The sequence below is a fragment of the Abrus precatorius genome, unplaced genomic scaffold, assembly GCF_003935025.1.
Source record: "Abrus precatorius isolate BTA unplaced genomic scaffold, Abrus_2018 Scaffold10, whole genome shotgun sequence".
NCBI classification, from domain to species: domain Eukaryota; kingdom Viridiplantae; phylum Streptophyta; class Magnoliopsida; order Fabales; family Fabaceae; genus Abrus; species Abrus precatorius.
The window spans coordinates 32,496,756-32,519,342 of NW_020874292.1; the positions used below are offsets into that span (position 1 = coordinate 32,496,756).

General features: G+C 27.9%; 1 protein-coding gene across 1 annotated transcript; it reads left to right on the top strand.

Annotated features, from left to right (window-relative positions):
* The first annotated feature begins 13,097 nt into the window (after positions 1-13,097).
* LOC113866090 (plasma membrane ATPase 4-like) lies at positions 13,098-21,248 on the top strand. Its single transcript, XM_027500982.1, has 16 exons — positions 13,098-13,328; positions 16,210-16,329; positions 16,423-16,659; positions 16,740-17,501; positions 17,595-17,717; positions 17,789-17,893; positions 17,989-18,133; positions 18,246-18,410; positions 18,518-18,756; positions 18,855-18,887; positions 18,981-19,062; positions 19,158-19,318; positions 19,400-19,573; positions 19,720-19,902; positions 20,126-20,304; positions 20,733-21,248. Exons 1-16 carry the CDS (start codon positions 13,269-13,271, stop codon positions 20,827-20,829), a joined length of 2,865 nt encoding a protein of 954 aa, XP_027356783.1. The 5' UTR covers positions 13,098-13,268; the 3' UTR covers positions 20,830-21,248.
* The last annotated feature ends 1,339 nt before the right edge of the window (positions 21,249-22,587 follow it).

The following is a 22,587-nucleotide window of genomic DNA, read 5'->3' on the forward strand; positions in this document are numbered from 1 at the left end:
TCTTTTTTGTTTGGACAGAACTTAATAGTACCCTTTTAAGATATTTTTTAATTAAAATTAAATTTTTGTCTTAATAATTTGTAATAATATTAGATTTTTTTTTATTGAAGCAAAACTTTAATTTCAACTGAAAATAATATAAAAATAGCCCCGAAAATGCATAAAATTGTCCTTTTTGTTTTTGGTCAAGCTCTCTGAAGTCTGTTCACAAAAGAATGTGATTTGGTATGGTAAATGGTGCCTTTTGCTCAGCCCTAAAGGAAAAAAAGAAAATGTTACTTCTAAGATAGCACATTTTTTTTTATCATATTTTGAGATTAGAAAGAGAAGCTATGTAGAAAAAATAAATATTAAAAGGAGTTGAATTGATGAACAAAACTCAAACTGAATTATTATTAACATTCAATAATTGAAAACTACTCGCTTTAGTTATGTTTATTAATTTGGTGTGTTTCTTCTTCTATCTCAAAACTCTATATGCTAAATAAATAAGCCTATGGATTTGGTCACAGATATCCTACTTGTGATTGTCTTACTTGTTTATTTATTTACTTTTCTCCAATAAAACTTGTTTGTTCTTTTGTTTGTATTGATGTTTTATGTGTCTGTTTTGTTCAATTTTTGATTGTCATGCATTCAGCGGTGATATTTTTTACACAGATTGAGAAAGATTCCTAACTTTGCAATAATTTAAGGTCAAATATAGAGAATCAAACACGTTTCGCTATCTTTTTTCCACTGTTCCATCTATTCTAAATTCATTGTCGTTTAAGATTTTTCATATAAAATTTATAAGTTAAAAATAATTTTATTAAATGATTTTTTAACTCTTTAAGATAATTAACTATGTCATTATGCAGTTTGCTCCATTACGTAGTACTCTATTATTAAATTAATTTTTTAAATTCTGTTTAAGATTGTGTATATGAAAAAACATTTTATTAAGAAAAATTATGTTTATTTTAATGATATGTTTATCTTGAAAAAAAATCTTCAAATCTTGATTAAAAATCATTACATGGATTATTGTTTAAGAATATAATTGAATAAATAGTAACTGAATTACTTATTTATAATTATTTTTTAATTTTTTATTGAACAAATATTTTTGTTAACAAAGTATCATTTTAAATTATTTTTAATTAGTTTTGAAGGTTGATATTAACATTTATTTATTTTTAACTCACTGTTAAATCTCTTAACTAATTTGGCTTTATATTTTTGCTTTTGATTCTTAACTTGAAAATGCCAATTTTTAACATTTATTATTATTATTGCTAAAAAAGTCAAGGGGACAACAATCTCTGAAAAATAAACAAATAAAAGTTATTCATTATTTGTATAGTTTAAAACTTTATTTGATTCTCCATTTATTTGTTACAAAAATTGGGTCAATCAATAAGATATTACTCAATGGTATAGTGAAAAATGCTGTAAAATAATATAATAGAAAGCTAAACTACAGCCCCTGAAAGAATGGAAGGGTCTTACATGGATCTTGCCACTAAATTGTAGTTTGGAATAAAATAAAACACAGCAGCAAAGTGTATCTGTGATCAAATAATGAGTTTTCTGTGTGATACCAACCATTCATCGACATTTTCAAATATCTCTTCACATGCTTCCATGTTAGCGCCTCTCCATAATAGTACGTAGTATAGTATAATCTATGATTTTTTTTTTATGTGTGCTTCGATAACATATAATAGTAATGTTTATAACTTTTTTATTCAAAAATATAAAATATAAACAAATTTCATACATTAATTATATGAAGTGACATAGCTTTTAACACCCAAATTGATGTCTTTTGCTGTTAAAGGTGTCTTTTTATGCTTATATGATATATTTTTAGTAGTTTTAGGATGCATGCATAAAAATAAGTGAAAAAAAAATAATTGTATAAAATATTATATATGGTATACATTTTTAGTAGTTTAAATATAGATAGTAAGAGTCTTTTTATTTACTCACATGTACCTACAAATTTATGTGCAAGTTCTCAGTTCTTATTTTATAAAGAATAAATTGAGTTAAATTTAGCTTTCGACTTAATTGCTTTAACAACAATAGTACGTGGTTCAAGAAAAATAAATGCTACAGTAACAATTCCATTTAATATAATTTTTATTATTAATTAACAATTATATATATGTGGAGCTTGTTATATTAAGAAATGTCCTAAAACTAATAGTTAAGAAATTAATTAATTTTTTTAAAAACACCTTAAACATGTACAACAAAACTTTTTATAATTTTTAAAAAGCATTTTGAGAACACATATTAATAGTGTCTCTTAAAAATAATTTATTACTAGGTTATTTGGGATGAAGAAAGTGCATGATTGGACACTGACTTGAGTGGCCTTAATTTCATAGTTGGCCATGATTCCTCTTTCTGAACATTGGAAACATAGCTGACCAAAATATAATCTATAATAAGCTTTAGTTTGATTCAGAAATTATCATAAAAGGGTTTCAATGATTTCGTTAATCTAAGCCACTAAGAAGGTGATTAATTAATTTTGTTGTTTCTCTCTGTCATCTTGAATAGCTGCACCCATGTTGGAACTAATAATTGACCTCTCCTCTTTTGCTTTGAGGGGTAACTTCTTGGTCTTCTTTGCTAAACATAACCTCTTTCTTATTTACTTTATTTTTCAATGACAAATAGCTCAAACATATATGCTAGTCTAAAAGTCATCGAAATTCTTTGTTTTAGACCACACAAATAAGCTAAAGTATATATCTCTGTTGACTTTTAAATTTTCAATAAACAATATTAAGACATTGATAATTATAAATTAGTAGCAAAAGGAAAAGATCGATGCAATTATAAGTGGGTTGGTGAAACTATATACACACAACCATACAATCACACACACTACTAAATGGGTAGATTAATTGGCGTTAAACTATTTTATTTTAATTTATAGTTTTGATTTTGAATTTTAAAGTAAGCATATTAACCGATATTTTTTTTATATAAAAACGTGAGAATAAATTTTAACAATTAAATATTGTCATAAATTATCAAAATTAAACTATAAAATTGTATAATGAATTTAAAAAATTACGTGCTTTTTTTATGTGATGATATAATTTTTTAAAAAAAAACTAATTTTTGTCATTAATACATAATTAAATAATTTGAATTTATTATTCTCATGTGAGCGTAATCAGATTGAAATTTTGCATAAAATGGGCAACACAATAACTAATTAAATAAGGTACATTGCAATAAACGTTTTGTTTTTCATATAAATTGGAACAATGGCAAGAAAGAAGACGCCTAGACAGACCTCTGAATATTTATCGGTTGTCAAAACCAACCACTCTGCATGTTGAAAGGTTAAACGTAATCGTGATTTTGATTGAGAGTTTGTGACGAAAAAATTCAATTATTTGGTATAATAATTAAAAATAAAATAAAATAAAAGCATGCCTGGTGATTCAATCACATCATAAATGCTCTTTTAAGTTTATTGTATTATTAAACAAATATCTTTCTGTATACAAAAAATGTGAGAAATATTTGTCCTTTTGTTAGCAATAGCGATAGGAATAGCTTCTATCCAAAGTTGACCTTTAAAGTGGATGTGAAATATGACATAAGGCTATAATAGAGACCTTTAGAAATTAAAACTCCTTCTCTGTTTATCAGTAAGCGTGGATAATGGTTCATTGACAAAGAAGTATTGTGTTAATATTTAGCCAAAGAGCATACGTAGTATTTATCTGAAAATGATTTATATCCAATTTAATTTGTGCGTAAGATGTGACTTATTAATAAAGATAGTTGACAATGTATATAAATGGATATTATCATCCTACCTTGTAGTTGACAAAAATTTGTAAAATACTATTATGTGTAATATAACACTTGACAAAAGTAAACGCAGGTTTCTCTTGTATTACTATTTTAGAAGATAGCTATGCTTCTTATTAATTAGTGAAATTAGTTGAAGTGTGTATGAAATATAACATAAGGCTGACATACTATAATTTGAATTTTTGTTAAGAAAAACACTTATATCAAGTATTTGTTTATGCCTTAAGTGGGATTTTTTTCATGAAAAATAGTTATTAAGAGAAAGAAAAGAAAAAAAAAAACAAGACCTACCCGTCCCGGTTATCAGTATACGTGAAGAATACTTCATTTACAATTTTAGCAATTAAACTCCAAACCCTATTTATTAGTTTGCATGGTTTGACTTAGAATCATTTTTATTATTATCATCGGTGCTTCATTGCTTTTTTGTCCTCTCTTTTGTTGTTGCTTTGATTATCTGTTGTTACTGCTGGTTAATTATTGTTACTGTCAAACAAAACCAGCTAAATAGGATTGGTTTGTGTATCATTTGAATTTAAATTAAATTATAAAACTATGAAGTAGTTTTAAATTTTAAAAAATTTAAACCTAAAGTTAACAACCATAAAAAATTGGGAATTAGTTCTATAATTTATGCTGAAAACTCTTTCAATTAGGAAGAAATAGAGTAAAACTCAGGACTTGATAATATTTGGGATACAATTTTATCACTGATCCAATCAAGTTGTTATGTCAATATTTGCTTACTTTTTATGTATAAATGAAGTCGATTTAGTTCAGAATATATTAAACTTATATATATACACCCTAAAGCACACACACACATATTGATATGACACAAAATATATTTCAGTTAATGTATAATAACAATATTATAAAAATGAATAAAAAATGCAAATGTACATATCCAGCTAAAAATAATATTATATTAATTTTTATCTATATATTTTTTAACTATACACTTCATTATAACAATCTTATAAACATTTATAGATAAAGTTTAAATTAACCAAAAAATGGTTTCAAATATAAAATTTATTTCCATAAAAAGTAATTACAGTAATTATAAGTAGTACACATGTCACGTTTTGATCACAGTTCAAATATCAAAACACAAGTGGAATAGGTTTCTTTTCTTTTCTTTTATACCGATATAATAATCAATTGATTAATTTTTTAAAGATAATTGTATCCTTTTTAAAAGTAAAGTTTACCAAGCATCTCTAAATTTAATGATGAATAAAATAGATACTCACTCACGAAGAACTGAATAAAACACAGTTACTTTTTCTCTTTTTGTTTTGGGTTTTGAAACGAATATTCTTTGTAAAATCAAAGAAGAATGGAAACAAATTGAGATTTAAATGAAGAATCATAAATTAGAGTCATGCACGGACGCATTGCTCAATAATCACTTTGTAACCAATAAATGTTGAGACTAATAAAAGGGATTAATCTTTCATAAAATGTCAAATCATAATTCGAACTTCTATTAGGAAATCTGTCTATATTTTATACCAAATTATAAATTAATTGTCTCAAAGTTTTCTATAGAATAATGCCAATAGATAGGACATTAATTTTGGTGAATTTTGAATTGCTTCCCTTTTATTCTTACATGCTCTAATATGACTTTAGGTTCTTTTCTTAGTCCTAGTTACAGATTAGACCAAGGAAGTCATAATGTATCTCCTTAGCACCCACTTTTGAATCGACTTTCAATGTAAGTACTTAAGACAAATAATTAATTAACAATCACTTTTTTGAGAGGATGAATTGTTTATTTTATTTAATGGTGAGGAGTTCTATGCAAAGCACAATAAAATAAAATAATTTGATGAATTTATATTCGTACCGTATAATGAAGAGTTCTATTACTTAATTATAAAGTAGATTATTATTGTCAACTTGAAGACAAAGCATTGAGAGAATTTAATTGAAATAGTAGAAAAGCCAAAGCATTTTAAATAGGTTATGTCAGCAATTGGGCATATCACTTGTCACCTCTTCACGATCAAACAGCTACCTCTACTGATTATCATAATCTTCCACCCACCCCAACCATTTCATTCACCACCACTAATTGTAAAATCAAAATTCAAAAATCATATTAATGGAAAAGCTAAATTTAAAAGGTGAAAAAATCGTAAAATCAACATCTTTTTTCCTCGGATTCTTCAGGTCTTGAATCTAGTTTTAAAATCCATTCAATTCAATTCAACCGAACTTGTGAATACATATGTATTTTATTTATGAAATTAAATTTGCATTTATACTTATACAATATTACATATTTATCAAATTGCAATACTTAATTTTTTTCATGATTTTGCTTTTAACGTTATTACCTATTATTATTTTCTGAGTATTCTCATTCAGTTGTTCTAACATATTTATAATTTTTTTATTTTACCTTAATTTAAAGTTATTCTTAAATATGATATTTTTTATGTATAAATTTATGTTTTATATAAAGAAATCAATTAAAAATAATGCAAAAAAGGTGATAAACACCTTCTAACTAAATTTAAAATAAAATTATACAATTAAATTATCAATTTCAATCCAAATTGCTTTTGACATAATTGGATTAGATTATAACTGTTTTTTCAAATCAAACTGTATTTTGCTTTTATGGTCGAATCAAATGGGCTTTTCTAACAAAAAAAATAAAATCTAATTCTCTAATTCAATTCACATGCACCCATGATCTTAGTGTAGGGATTTTTAAATTTATTATTCTATGTTTGATTGATTTTTAATGTTGACTTATTAACTTCGTATTATTTAATGCATTTTTATTTTACATAATAAATATATTTGACATTTTACTTTTGAATTTGGTTGTCTTTGGCAATTCTGCTGTTAGCAGTAAACTGAGAAAACAATATATTGACATAGCTGAAAATTTGTTGTTTTATTCATCTGACTTGTAGCCATAATACAGGCCACAGCCAAATAACAGAATGAAAAATCCAACAACAAACCTCGTATCAAAACAGAAAAACAACAACAACAAAGTACATCACTATCCCAGAAAAGTTAGCAAACAAGAGAACTAATGGATAAAATTCCTTCCCTTAAATCAAGCTTCTACGAAATTTGAGTTTAAGAAGTAACTAGCAAAGCAACAACTTCTTAACTTAAACCATCGTTGTGCATAAAATTTAGCTTTTTAACGGAATGTATTCAAAATAAACAAATTGTATGGTAGATTGGTAGTATAAAAGTAAATTAGCGATCAAATGTATCGGCTATAATTTTGGCCATAAAAATTTTAGCAACCCAAACAAATGGCTTCCAAGATTTAGAACCTTATCTACTCAAGTTCAAAATAATCGTTTCATTAATGATTTTAATACTATTTTGGCTTTGTTCACGTTTAATAATGAGTCATATGAGATGGTCTAAAATTAAGATTTTATTATTAGATATTTTTTAAATGATACTAAATCGGTTGTTGACTCGAATTAACCTCCATTGGTTGCAACCTTTTCTTTTAAATCAACCTATAATTTGATTCAAAATTATTAGAAAATTATGGTCCTATTAATAAGAACTTTCATATGATTTGAAAATGAAAAAGTTTTCCTATAATCAAAATTTTCTTACGAAAAGTAGCTGTGCTTAGAGATTTGTTTGTATCTAATAGTTATCCTAGATGTAATGGGGCTCGAAGAACCGTAAATGTGCTTAGAGATTATAACTTTGCTTCAGAAATTTAAACAAACTTGGTTCATTAGAATAATTAGTCTATTTTCTTTAGTGTAAGTTTTAGTAACGAGATTAATTTCAATCCTAGTGAAAAGATTAAATCTAAGGAGTCAAGTTGGAATAAGTTGTCTAAAATTACTAGTTAAATGCTTTAGAATGAACGAATTTTTTGGTGTCTAAAGCAAAATAATATGATCCTCAATCTCTTTTAAGATTGTAAAGTTTCATTCTTCTATGAATGCTAATCTATCTTTTGCTTATTATATTATGTCTAGACTAATTAAAAAAGGAAGTAATTTATTGGTTGGAATCCTCAGGAGAGGAATCAAGATGGAAGCAATTAATGTATATGACATAGTTTGTTTTTGAATTCTCCAGCAATCTTGGTACTTAGCAACTTAAAAACATCTAAATCAAGATGTTTTTAGATTTCAAGTCTTGTTTGTCATAAAGAAAAAAAAACAATTTAGTCAACTGCTAAACTTGAATATAACAATTTTATTATTATTAATTAATAATTCAAATAGCAACTGAAGGAAACACAACTAATGACCATACGAAGCAACAAAATTTTCAATTTAATGACTAGTTATTTTGGTTATCAAATTAACCAAGTTAACAACCGAACATGTCACCATTCGTTTTGACTGGACGTTTTATTACAAAATCAAATTTTATATCATAAATGAGATTATATTAATTGTTAAGTGTAATTTCTTTCGTAAATAATCACATATACTTTGTAGGATTAGAATTCATTAAAAATATAAATCACATTATCTTTTATTATTTATATAAATTTTTAAGTTTCTTATAAATACTTATGTTTACATTTATAAATTTTAAAATACTTAAATTAATATATCTTTTTTCTATTAAAATTACAAGCCTATTTTCATATAGTGATTTCTTTATTTAATTATAATAAATTTATTTTCGGATATTAGTGTGCCTTTTATTTTTATTTTATCTATTATAATATTATATATATATAAAATGCATATACATTTTATATTTATCTTTTAATATTATACTATATATGCAATTATAAATTTGTCTAATTTTCATTAGTGTATCATTCGTGATTGATTTTATGATAAAAAAAAAAATCTTAATTTCTATGTCTTTCAATTTTTATAATATATTATGATGTTTCATATTTATTTTACGAAGCTTTTTGTTTTTTATTTATTTTATCTATTAGTATTTATTTTGTCATATAATTTGTAGATTTTAAAAATTATTTTAAAGATACATAAAAGTTCATATGTATGTTTTGTTGTACTTAAGTACATGATCTTGACTTCTTCTTTTTTTAATTTAAAGGGTTCTTTTTTACTAATTTAGAGTTTATTTTAACAGTCTTATTTCTTAAATAATTATTAATATATAATTATTATAAAACATAATTAATTTTTTACACTCTATGATGAAAATATTATTCTAAAACAAATTATATTTTAATTTATTTATTATCATTATTATACATACATTCAGCATACATACACAAATATAAAATTTAATTTTTAAATTATTAATATATATTTTTTAAAATAAAATATATGTGTATTACATAAGCAACTAATTAGTTAGCTAATTAATGTAGTGGTCATTTTTCAGTCTTAATTAACTTGTCTTATTATAATTATTATTAGGATAAAATTTCATAATTCAAGTTAGATTGTTAAAATTTATTTATAGTAAAAATTAGTAAAGGTATAATTTTATATATCTTATCTAATACAGATGCATAAAAATAAAAATCAACTATTATCATAAATCACAAGGAAAGTTGTCGTTTTTGTTTAGATGCTTTTCCATTGTTAAGTATTAGAATATAATTATGTTATAATGTAAAATACAATTTTAAATAAAAACATGTCACGACTGCATGTATGATTTATTTATTTATTTATTTTTTGCTAATTGCGTGTATGATTTGTTAATTATATTTAATGAAGTTTATTTTACTCTGTTTACTAAGACATGGTCATAATCTGCTACTTAACTAGAAAAGATCAAAATCTATTTTTCCTAAATCTATATGAAAACGTGCATTTTCAGAATTAGGTTTGAAGCGATGGTGAATTTTGATGTAATTGGTTCTATTCCATTCTGACAGCGCAGACACAGCACCCGAAATAAAAATGAAATGAAGAAGAAACGTCATACCCAAATAAGTTATATAAACTAAATAGTAAAACGAAACACACAAAAAGTGATTTCAAAGTCAAAAAAATCAAATTGCCAATGCTTTAATGTTGGATAAGTGATTAATAATTTTTAATAAATTAATTAACAAATTAGCGTGAAATTATAAAAAAATAAGTTGGGTAAATTTTTTTATTAATGTAAAAAACCATATTGTATGTTTTACCGGATAAAAAATCACAATAAATAATAACAACTTATATACACGTATGGTAGTTTTTATTTATTTTAAAATTTAATATTTTTAAATAAAAATAAAAAACATTTAAAAAATCTATTCTAATATTGATTTATTGTTGATTTTAGCTAATTTTGATTAATTTTTGCTTCATTAGTTTTTGAGTGTTTTGAATTAATGATTTGATTCATTTGAGATATAAAGAAAATATTGATAATAAATTACTATGAGACATGTACTATCTAAATGTAACACATGTGCGAAGAAGCTGAGCCTCTTTAAATTGTAATTTTAAATATTGAATCTAATTTCGTATAGATTGGAAATTATTTGTTTGAGATTAATGTTACAGAAATTTTATCTTATTATTTTTTAGATTTGATTAGTCAATCTAGTCTAATTTTTAAAATAATGATTGGATGAAATAATTTTCAAAATAATAATTAAGCTAAGATAATTTAATTTTTTTTTTATCATTTTGAAACAATGCAAAAGATTAAAATGTGCATGAAGCTAGAGAATTTTAATCAGCTAAATAAAGTGTCCGAGGTTTACTTTAGATCAATTTTTAAATAAAAATTCATTTGATTTGATTTTAAAACAATTTATTTTTATTGTAATCAATTTAAAATTAATTTTAATTTTAAACTAACTAAATTCAATTTTCTGTAGTTTATATTAGATCATTATTTTGAATTTAAAATCAATTTTTGAATTTTTTTTTTAACAAGCTTAATTGAATTTTTAAGAATTAATACTTTATCTGTGAATGAACACAACGGAGTTTTGTTACTTAGAGTAGAGATATTTTATTTGTATAAAATGTTATTAGAGATTTTTTAGATATAATATAAAATAATAACCCATTTTTGTCGTACGTTGCTGTCGATGATATTAATATTACAAAATAATTTTAAAAAAATGATTTTTAATATTCTATCCGCATAATTTGGCGATCAGTTTACGATAAATTTTATTTGAAAACATGATAGAAAAATTAATTAAAAAATATATTAATAGTGTAAATTTTTTACATTATTAATTCTTATTCAATTACTGATTATTGAGTCATTAAAATTATTGACTTCTAAAATAATAAAGTTCAAAGTTATATTTATATTAATTTTGAATGAGTTGATAATATAAATCTTTTTGTACACATAATACATTAAAATTAATTTAAAAAATAAATTTTATATACACCTTGTATTCAATTTTTTTATAAACATAAAAATAAAAAATTAAATTGCATAAAAATTAACACAACGAAAGTGGTTTACAGTTTTACTTTGTCGCCGCCGAAGCTCAAAGGTGGCAACTTAGGATGGACTTGACGTCTCTGGTCAGAACAATAAGATTTTTTGAAATTTTTAAGATATGAAAATTGGAGTGTGCATCCAATTAGCATTTACCATTTAAGAGTTTATTATTTTTTCTTTTTATCTCATTGAATTGACTTTTTTTTTGTCTTTTTTATAATTCCATTAATTGATTTGATGAAATTGTAGAGAAGCAGAAAGTGGGTTGGGGTCCACACACACCCTCCATTATTGCTTGTAAAGAAACTATGTTTTCAATATGTCACTAAGACAAATTTCTATTATTGTGGGCCCCATTTAAAAAGTCAATCCTTATTAGTGATGCTAAATGAAATATTTTAAATAATCAATTTAAAAATTTCCAAAAAGTTAGCTTCAAACCAAAAACTCAATCTCTTTTATCTTTTTCAATCTCAAAGTACATTAAACAATTTCATTTTTCATTTGATATAAAAATATGTTATTGTTAATTTATACATAATTTATTATATTTAACCGTGATTAAAAAATGAGTATTAGTTGAAATAAATAAGGAAACTAAATTTATTTGATTGAATAATGAATTAAAAATAATTCAATAGAAAGTATCACAAAACGAGAAAAGAGCAGAGCAGAATAACAGTATGAAAAAGAAAGTTCATATGAAAATCACGAGTCTCTGTTGTATGAATTGTAGTTTCTCCCAAGTGGAAGTTTGGCAGAAGAAAAATTCAGCTTTATTTGTTTTAAGGTGCCTCGGGAAGTCAAGTTCGGCCTTTTGTACTCTGTTTTTTCTAAAATTAAAATGCTGATTAAGTGCTTTTGAGTACTCATTCAAGAAAAGTTTATTATTTAGAGATCCATTTGGTACAGTCTAATTTTTTTATATTATTAATGTATTTTTTGTATTAATTCTTTTAGAAATAATTTTTTTTACTAACATGATAATTTATAATGAAATGTTAGTGTAAACTTTTTTTTGTTTTAAATTATATTAGACTATAATGAAAATCTTTAGAGGAGATGTATGATTTTTGATTAAAAAAAATTACTTTTAATTATTTAATCAGTATCCTAAAAGTACTTGTTAGCATTTGCCTTATTTAAAATTTAATTCAAGTAACAGTAAAATTTAATTCTACAATGCTTTTATCCTTTTTTAAAAAAAATATTAACTTTGGCTGTAATTAAAAAATAGTTTTTTTAAAAAATAAAAATGTATATTTTAAAACATTTAAAATCAATCTTAAAATTGAAAATTAAGAAAGTTGATTTTTTAACAATTTGTTCTGATCTTTCCTTAACTTTATCCTTTTTAATCTACATTCCTTAAAATTATGTTATATGATTTTTTTTCTTTATTTTTTCTCATACTATCTCTTCTTATCTTGCTTAATCTTATAGATTTTTTTATCTCGATTTCTTTCACCTCACATTATCTACTTTATATTTATTTAGTTCTATTGTTATCTCTCACTAATACACAGTCCACGCCTATATTTAATAATGATAAAAGGGTTTTCCACTAGAATAAGATATGATTAATGAAGTAGAGAAATAACATAGAGAGCTGAGGGCCAACATGATGCAAGCCACCTCAACATGGCTAGTACATAGCGTTGGGACCCCCTAATTGGGTAACATGCGCAGTTGCTCTGAATAAGATAATAATATTTGAAAACCAATAATAACAATATAAAAATTTTGAAACTCAAGAATATCACTATCATCAACATCAGCAGTAAGAACCGACAAGTCACAGGGAATAAGAGAGAGAAAGCGAGGTCGTATTTGGAGTCTCAACTTGGGAGGCTCATTCCTTCACAAGAGTAGTACTAGTAGTTTAGAAAAGGGTATATAAAGAGGGGCATAGAGGGTAAGCTTATACCCTTTTCCCCTGCAATATTCATTCGTTTTCTTGGGATACAGAATTCTCATTCAATGACCCTTTAATCTTTTCTATCCCTTTCTGCCTCTGCTTGTTGTTTGTATTTGCAGTACCACCTCTCTCTCTCTCTCTCGGTTCAACCAAAAACATGGCTGGTGACAAGGGAAAAATCACTTTGGAAGAGATCAAGAATGAGACTGTTGATCTGGTATATACTTCCCTTCTCTTGGACCCTTTAATTTTCTCTCTTTTTCCTTTATTTTCATTCTCTTAAATTCTGTGTATAGAGTGCTGAAGTACTGATCAAATGAAAGAATCATACAAAAGTTTCATTTTTTTCTTCATTTGATTTGATGGGCTTCAATGGTTTTCCCATCCATCCAACAACAAGTTGAGATTTCTTATAATCAAACCTTTTTTTGTTAGCCCTTGATTATTTTAACAACTCCTTCAGAATTGGTCTGCTTTACAGGTTCAGAAAAAATTTCTTTTCTACATGTATGATAAAATTTTCCCTGCCTAAACGTTTCATTGCTCAGAAAAATACTGATAAAAGTTAAGGTGCAGCTGATCGGTATTTTTTATTTTGTTTGAAAATTAATAATTTTTTTATTAATATTATTATCTTAAATTCCTTAACTAATAACGAGTTAAGAATACTAATTAGCTAGTCTAAAAAATATCGGAAGGCCGTTATGGGGAAGGTAACATGCATGATGAGGAGTTTGAATGACTTAAGAAACAACTATTTGAAACTAGCGTCATTTAAGGGGTATCTTTAAGAGTTACACGTTAAGGGGAAATTGGTCAAAAACTAAAAACTGCAAGGAGAGGGATATATGAGTAATTCATCTAAGCATGTGAAGGATAAAGATCCTTTTCTTTTTCATCCTTCAAAATTTCCTGCACTTTCTCAGCGACCAAACAGATTAAAAATCTCCAGTGGCCTTACTAGTGGATCTAAACATGTGAGAGACAGGTAAGACATGGGAGATCAACACGGCTTAGAATTGAGCCCATAATATGTTAAGGGTGTAACATATTTTAGAATTGTTCATCATGTGTGTGTCTCTCTCTCTCTTTCTATGTCTGCGCCCTGTTTGGTGGGAGGGAATTTGAAGTACTTTTCCGTGGTACTTTGGCCTTATATGAATATGTTGTGTGGATGATGGCCCTTAGGATTAACCGTTTTCATAGTAAGTCTCACATTCAACGGTCCTGACACTTGGGGGGTCCATGGTTTTGGTTTCATAAATGGGTGTGTTATTTGAGCTGTCCATTTTGCCCTCAGCCTCAAAATTCAAATTGTTAGTTGGCCACTAGTATTAGAATAATAAAATAAAAAGGAAAAAGTATTATTAATTAAAATGAGGCCAAACGGGTCCCCAATTTGTCTAAGCTGTGGAAGAAGTGAAAGCTGTTAACACGCGCCAATCACATGGACAGATGGCTCTGCTGTCTACACTGACACTCAAGACTTTCCTGATGAGACGGTGTGGCGTCCAAGGCCTGTTTGGCCACACACTCTTCATATGGCTTATTCCCCATGTGTTGACTCCCACTCAACTATCATTAATCCTCTATTTTAATCTCACAATTTTAATTTTTATCTTCAAATATGATTTCTTGTGATTTTTAATAATTTTTTAAATGCAAACTAACAATTATAAGTATTTAATTACTATTCATTTTTTTAGTCTTCCTGATTTGTACGATGAATCTTTAAGATATCAATTGTAAAATTAATGATTTTTTAATTAAAAAATATATTATTTATGTTTTTATTTTTTGAAAAATAATTCTTTGAAAATAATATTTAACAGTTTTCTTATATATTTGTATAGTATTTTACCATATTTTTTACTTTAGTTATTTTATTTTTTCCTACTATATCATAATCATTTATCATTTTTCGTTTTCATTTTAATTTTCTTTCTATTTCTCGTATTCACCTACCCTCTATTTGGTTTAGTGAAAAAAAATGAGAGGAGAAAATAGAAAGAATAAAAATTTAAATTGTTGTTTCTAAAATTGAATTTTCTCTTTTTTTGTTACTTCAACCAAACAAAGAAAAAAGTATTGTTATTTGTATTTTCTTTCTTTTTCTTCATCCAAATAAAACACTAGGAAATATGTGCTAGTAGTTTTCTATAACAATAACAATAAAAATAATAAGTTTTGTTATGACATTTGTTAAAAAGAAATTATAAAAATATTACCGGCACATCTTAGTATAATTTTTAATGGAATTTCACCTTAATTTTTAATATATATTTCCATTTATTAATATTTTAAAGAGTGAAGATATTCATTACGACTCTTGTTATTATTATTAGAATGAGAAAGTTATCTAGGATTAGAGTTTTAAGTTTCTTGCCAACGAAGATTGGTTCACGCTTCATATCACTGTATTCCTGTTGAGGCATGTGTCAAATAATAAAACACTAATAAAGATATTAGTATAATAATATTTTGATATAATTATCATATTTTTAAAACCATTACCGTAAGATAATTTATATTAAACATTTTCAACATGAAAAATTAATGAGGGAGACGTCAATTTTTAAGGAGCTGTTAATTCTTAGAACATGGGCTGAGAGTAGAAAAAGGTTTCTGCTAGTAGCTTTAGAATTCTATAAAAGATTTTTGTTTATCCTATCAAATGTAAATTTTTTTATCAAAATATTGTTAAAGCTATGCTACAATATCACTTCCGTTCCTATTCATATATTGTTATTTTGATTTTTATATCATTGCACTCGCGTGTGTGTGTGTGTGTGTTTCTGTCTGTCTGTGGTTTGGGCATTAATCTTCTCAGAATATGGAGGTTTGGTAGCATAGTTTTGGAAACAAAACTTTGAAATGCAACTCAACCATAGACCAAAACAGCAAAAATTGCAACTTTTGCCGCAAATATTCTGAAATATGAATTCGGTTGATTAAGAATTATCTGCACATCAACAGTTACTGTGCGCAGTAAATATGGACAAAAGATCTTAAGTTATTTACCACAATAATCACATAGCAACCAAAAAGAAAATGAAGAAAACATTGCATTCATGAAAAAGTGTTGAATGTGTTTATAGGAACGTATTCCAATTGAGGAAGTGTTCGAGCAATTGAAATGTACAAGGGAAGGTTTGTCCTCAGAGGAAGGAGCCAACAGGATTCAAATATTTGGGCCCAACAAGCTAGAAGAGAAGAAGGTTCATTTCTTTATGATATAGTCTAATCAATGTATTTCTGATGATCAAATACAATTTGTGATGTATAATAATTGTAACTGTAATGACATACAGGAAAGCAAATTTCTCAAGTTTCTTGGGTTCATGTGGAATCCCCTATCATGGGTGATGGAAGCTGCAGCTATAATGGCAATTGCTCTTGCAAATGGTGAAGGGAAGCCTCCAGATTGGCAAGATTTCGTGGGTATTGTGTGCTTGTTGCTTATCAACTCCACCATCAGTTTCATTGAAGAAAACAATGCTGGAAATGCTGCTGCTGCTCTCATGGCTGGTCTTGCTCCTAAAACAAAGGTAATAAAATTGAAATTGTATGAAAGATCTTTCTTTGATCTCTTCTGATGACTGACAACAAAATGCTGATGCATTTGCAGGTTCTTAGAGATGGTAAATGGAGTGAGCAAGAAGCTGCAATTCTAGTCCCTGGAGATATCATAAGCATAAAACTAGGTGACATTATACCTGCTGATGCACGTCTTCTGGAGGGTGATCCATTGATGGTTGATCAAGCAGCTCTGACTGGAGAATCACTTCCAGTGACTAGGCATCCAGGGCAAGAGGTTTTCTCTGGCTCAACTTGCAAACAAGGCGAAATCGAAGCCGTTGTTATTGCAACCGGAGTTCACACATTCTTTGGGAAGGCAGCTCATCTGGTGGATAGTACCAACCAAGTTGGACACTTTCAGAAGGTTCTTACAGCAATTGGAAACTTCTGCATTTGTTCCATTGCTGTTGGTATGTTAGCTGAGATCATAGTCATGTACCCAATTCAGCACCGCAAGTATAGAGATGGAATTGACAACCTTTTAGTCCTTTTGATTGGAGGGATTCCCATTGCTATGCCTACTGTGTTGTCTGTCACAATGGCCATTGGTTCTCATAAGCTTTCTCAGCAAGGTGCCATCACCAAGCGTATGACTGCCATAGAAGAAATGGCTGGTATGGATGTCCTTTGTAGTGACAAGACAGGAACACTCACCCTTAACAAACTCAGTGTTGACAAGAACTTGATTGAGGTCTTTGCAAAGGGTGTGGACAAGGATCATGTCATCCTTCTTGCCGCCAGGGCTGCCAGGACTGAAAATCAGGACGCCATTGATGCTGCCATTGTTGGAATGCTTGCTGATCCTAAAGAGGTTTGATTAAGTTGAAAAATATATGTCACTTGAAAACCTTAGCCAAACATGTTGGCCTTAAATATTGAACATATCTATGCATGCCTAATGCAGGCCAGGGCTGGGATAAGAGAGGTACACTTCCTACCATTCAATCCTGTTGACAAGAGAACTGCTTTGACTTATGTTGATGCACAAGGAAATTGGCACCGGTCAAGCAAAGGTGCTCCTGAGCAGGTAACCTTGTTCATAATCTTTGAGACTTTTAGTTACTAAATTGATGCTAATATATTTATTTTGGTGAACAGATCATGACCCTGTGTAACCTCAGGGATGATGCTAAGAAGAAGGTCCATGCTATTATTGACAAGTTCGCGGAAAGAGGGCTTCGTTCACTTGCTGTTGCTAGACAGGTTTTTATGGATGCTCCTCGTGCTTGAATTTGTATTCGAAGTCTTCATTTTCCTTCACAGTCATAAACCCTCGTTCTCCTTCTCTATTTCTTCAGGAAGTTCCTGAGAAATCAAAAGAAAGTGCTGGTGGTCCATGGCAATTTGTTGGTTTGTTGTCATTGTTTGATCCCCCTAGGCATGACAGTGCTGAAACCATTCGCAGAGCTCTTAATCTTGGTGTAAATGTTAAGATGATTACTGGTAACTAATCTCCCTCATTCCTTTATCTAAAGCAAAACTATATTAATTGTAAAAATAGCAATTATCATCAAACATCTCAATTTGATATCTAGAGTTTTATCCTGTTCTCTAGGTGATCAACTTGCCATAGCTAAGGAAACAGGAAGGAGACTTGGGATGGGAACAAATATGTACCCATCTGCTTCATTGCTTGGTCAAGACAAAGACTCAAGTATTGCTGCACTTCCAATTGAAGAACTGATTGAGAAAGCAGATGGATTTGCTGGAGTTTTTCCAGGTTCATACTCTTTTGCCAACTCTCAATTTATTTTCCCTCTCCTTATGTTTTTTCAAAATGTTTAGTTCCTAATTATGTCCTTACTATATTTTATTTTTATACCACAGAGCACAAATATGAAATTGTAAAGAAGCTGCAAGAGAGGAAGCACATTTGTGGAATGACTGGAGATGGTGTCAATGATGCCCCTGCATTGAAGAAGGCTGATATTGGAATTGCTGTTGCTGATGCTACTGATGCTGCAAGAGGTGCTTCTGATATTGTCTTGACAGAACCTGGATTGAGTGTTATTATTAGTGCAGTTTTAACTAGCAGAGCTATTTTCCAAAGAATGAAGAACTACACGGTTGGTTACTCTTTGATTTCATGTTGTAGATGTTTTTTTTTCGCTCACCATGTTGAAAATTAACTCTTGACCCTTTTTAATTTTTATTTGTATTTCAGATCTATGCAGTTTCTATCACAATCCGTATAGTGGTAAGTAGAGTGTTAATTGCATTGATTATATAAGTAATTCATTATTTCAAGGAATGAACACTGATCAGTTTGGATTTTCTATTCCGAATGCAGTTTGGCTTTATGTTTATTGCACTTATCTGGAAATTCGACTTCTCTCCTTTCATGGTTTTGATTATTGCCATTCTAAATGATGGTAAAGTTCTTATTTCTCTAAAATATACTTGAAATCTCTTCATGACTATGATAAACGGCAATGGTGATCATAAACAATAATTCTTATACTATTAGGAACAATCATGACAATTTCAAAGGACAGGGTTAAGCCATCTCCTTTGCCTGATAGCTGGAAACTGAGAGAGATATTTGCTACTGGGGTTGTTCTTGGAGGTTACTTGGCATTGATGACTGTTATATTCTTCTGGGCAATGAAAGAAACTAGGTTCTTCCCAGTAAGAAATATTCACCTTTCATTGCTTGCATTTTGCATTTCAATGTTCTTGTTTTTTGGCTCAATTTGTTTGTGACTGCAGGATAAATTTGGAGTTAGGCCACTTCATAATAGTCCAGATGAAATGACTGCTGCTTTGTATCTACAAGTCAGTATAGTTAGCCAGGCTTTGATTTTTGTAACGCGTTCACGCAGCTGGTCTTATGTTGAACGCCCTGGATTACTGTTAATGAGTGCTTTTGTTATTGCTCAGCTGGTAAGGATCATGTAACTGTTCCATTATATCTGCTAGAGTTGGATTTATTTATGAAACTTAAATGTGGTCAAATTAGGATGTAACTATTTCATTATAAGAACTATGAGAGAAGGGTGAAATCATGTTTTGAGCTTATGGTCTTGCAGATTGCTACAATAATTGCAGTATATGCCAACTGGGGCTTTGCAAAGATCAAAGGAATTGGTTGGGGTTGGGCAGGAGTCATTTGGCTCTACAGTGTTGTCTTCTATGTTCCACTTGACTTTATGAAGTTTGCCATCCGCTACATCTTGAGTGGCAAGGCATGGCTAAATCTCCTAGAAAACAAGGTATTCTAACACTTTCACTTATTATGGAATGGTGAAGTTTCTATGTAAAGTAAGTTTTTATTAAAAATCATAAAATATAATGCGTTGATAATATTAAATGATATAATTTTAACAAAAAATTACTTCTTTTTTTCTTTTGTTTCTTATTGTGTGTCTTTGGACATACTTTAGAAGAAGTGTTGTGTGGATATATTTGTAAATTTTGTTTCAAAATGTGTGGCAGACTGCCTTCACCACCAAGAAAGACTATGGTAAGGAGGAGAGGGAAGCTCAATGGGCTCTTGCTCAGAGGACACTGCATGGACTTCAACCACCAGAAACTTCTATCTTCAATGAAAAGAGCAGTTATAGAGAACTTTCTGAGATTGCTGAGCAGGCCAAGAGAAGAGCTGAAGTTGCAAGGTTAGCAACCACATGCCTAGATTCTAAAGTTGTCATCACAATTATCACAACATGAATAACAACACAGATGATATTCCCTCATTCTTCTTCGATTGACATTTAAGGTTTTGAACATGGATTAAGAAAATGATTAGTATTCTAAATTTCATAAAAGGTTATTACTTAACTTCCTAGTATATCCTTCATCTATTATATTAATTATATCATTTATTTGTTAACATCTGCCAAACAAACATTAACTATGAAGGGTAAAATTTTAAAAAAGCATAAACTTTTCTTTGATATGATAAAATGACAATGAAAAGTGAACAAAACAAAATTGCTGAAGTGTCAGAACAAAAAGCGAAGTATCATTATTCATTATTTTCAGAAAAATACTTCTAGTGGAGCTAACATGAAACTTGTCTCTTGTTAACCAACCATTACAGGCTTCGTGAGCTTCATACACTTAAGGGACATGTTGAGTCTGTGGTGAAGCTGAAAGGTCTGGACATTGATACAATTCAGCAGCATTACACTGTGTGATAAACAACACACAAAAGTTGTAGATAGCAAAAAGGCCAGAATACAATGGCTTAAATGAAAGAAGAAGAGTGAAGGAAAAGGCCTAACTACTTAAATGCTTACTAGGTAGGGAGATGAAGCCTGTGATATATCTCTCCCAGTCTATTTATCTTCTTTTTTTTTCTTGAATGTATTTTCAGTTGCAATGAAAGAAATGTCCTAGTCCTAGCCTTCTTTTTGCTTTGATGCTTGGGGAAAAGTAACGTTAGTTTCAATCCTTGCTTTTCTCTTTGATTTTCATATGCTTGTGGGTCCTTCCTCATCCTGGTTTTTCAATGTTTCTTGTATGTCACTTTCAAGTGGCAGTGACTAGACAATGAACTACATATTGGGAATTTTGTGGTGGGAGAATAAGAGTTCATGAAAGCTTTTACGGCATTATGCAAAATTTGAAACTTTGACTTCTTGGTCGCAACATACTTTTTATATTAATTGCTTGCCTTTTGGAAACACTATTCATGTTAAAGAATAATTCTACATCTTATTACTTTTTATTGATACAAATATTCTTAATTATTAAATTAAAAAAGTATTAAGTATATTTTTTTAAAATTTTTTAAGATAATAAAATAATATGTAAGAGGATATAATGAAGCTAGAAAAAAACTTGTATCGCAGTCCCTATGTTTGGATAGGTGCTGGCTTTCCTTCTAGACACTCCAATGCATCATTCAATTAGTGGTTTGTTTGAATGAGAGCAAAATAAAAATAAAAATACCTATAATTGTACTTTTTTGTTTAATTCTTAACGATGCTTATTTTTCTTTTACATTTAACAAGTTCTTTCCACGTTAACATAACCTTAATACATTTTGTCAGCTCCCCTCCCCTATTTCAAAATTGTAATTTTTTCAAAGGTAGAATCTATTTAAAGTGTGTTTCGGCAAAATATTTTAATTATTTGAAAGTATATTTAGTTAACTAAAAAGTTTGTTTTAAAAAATAATATTGTTTGACAAAGTACTTAAAGTGCTTAGCTACTAATATTTTTTTAATGTTATTCACACTAACAATTTTTTTTTTTAATTTAGCTATTAGTTGAAAGTGATTTTGTCATTTTTGTATTTATTATTTTTATATAATTTGTTACCTATTCAATTTCTTAACCCTACTTTCTTTAATTTTTTTACATTGAAAGAAAATAAATAAACATTCACAACAATCATTGTTTTAGAAAATTATAAAGTATTAATTTTTTAAGAAAAATTTAACAAAGTCATAAAATTTTATTATATTATAATAAAATACTGACTAATGAGTGAAATTAAAAATTTATTATCCTAACTTAAAGATGATACATATTTCAAAGAAATTATAATTTTTTGAAAATATATAGATACTAAATTTTAAATTTTGATCTACTTAGTTATGACGCTCTTATTTATCATTTTATATTGATCAGCTAACCTAATTCCTAAGTTTAGAAAGTATTTTTAATTCAATTAGTTAGTACTTCAACTTTCATCCTTCAACTAACATTTCATATTTTAATTAATTTTTCAGATTTTAGTTAACTTATTGCTAATTTTATCAAAAACATTCTTACACGGTCTAAAATTTCTAATTAAAAAATTTAGGGTATATAATTTTGCAAGCGAAATCTATCTGGAAATGAGAAAAAAAATGAAAGAGAGAAAGATAAATAAGTTAAAATCAGAGAAAAATAGGATGAGATAAAATGTAAAATTAGTTAACTAAAGATTAAACATAGAATGATAT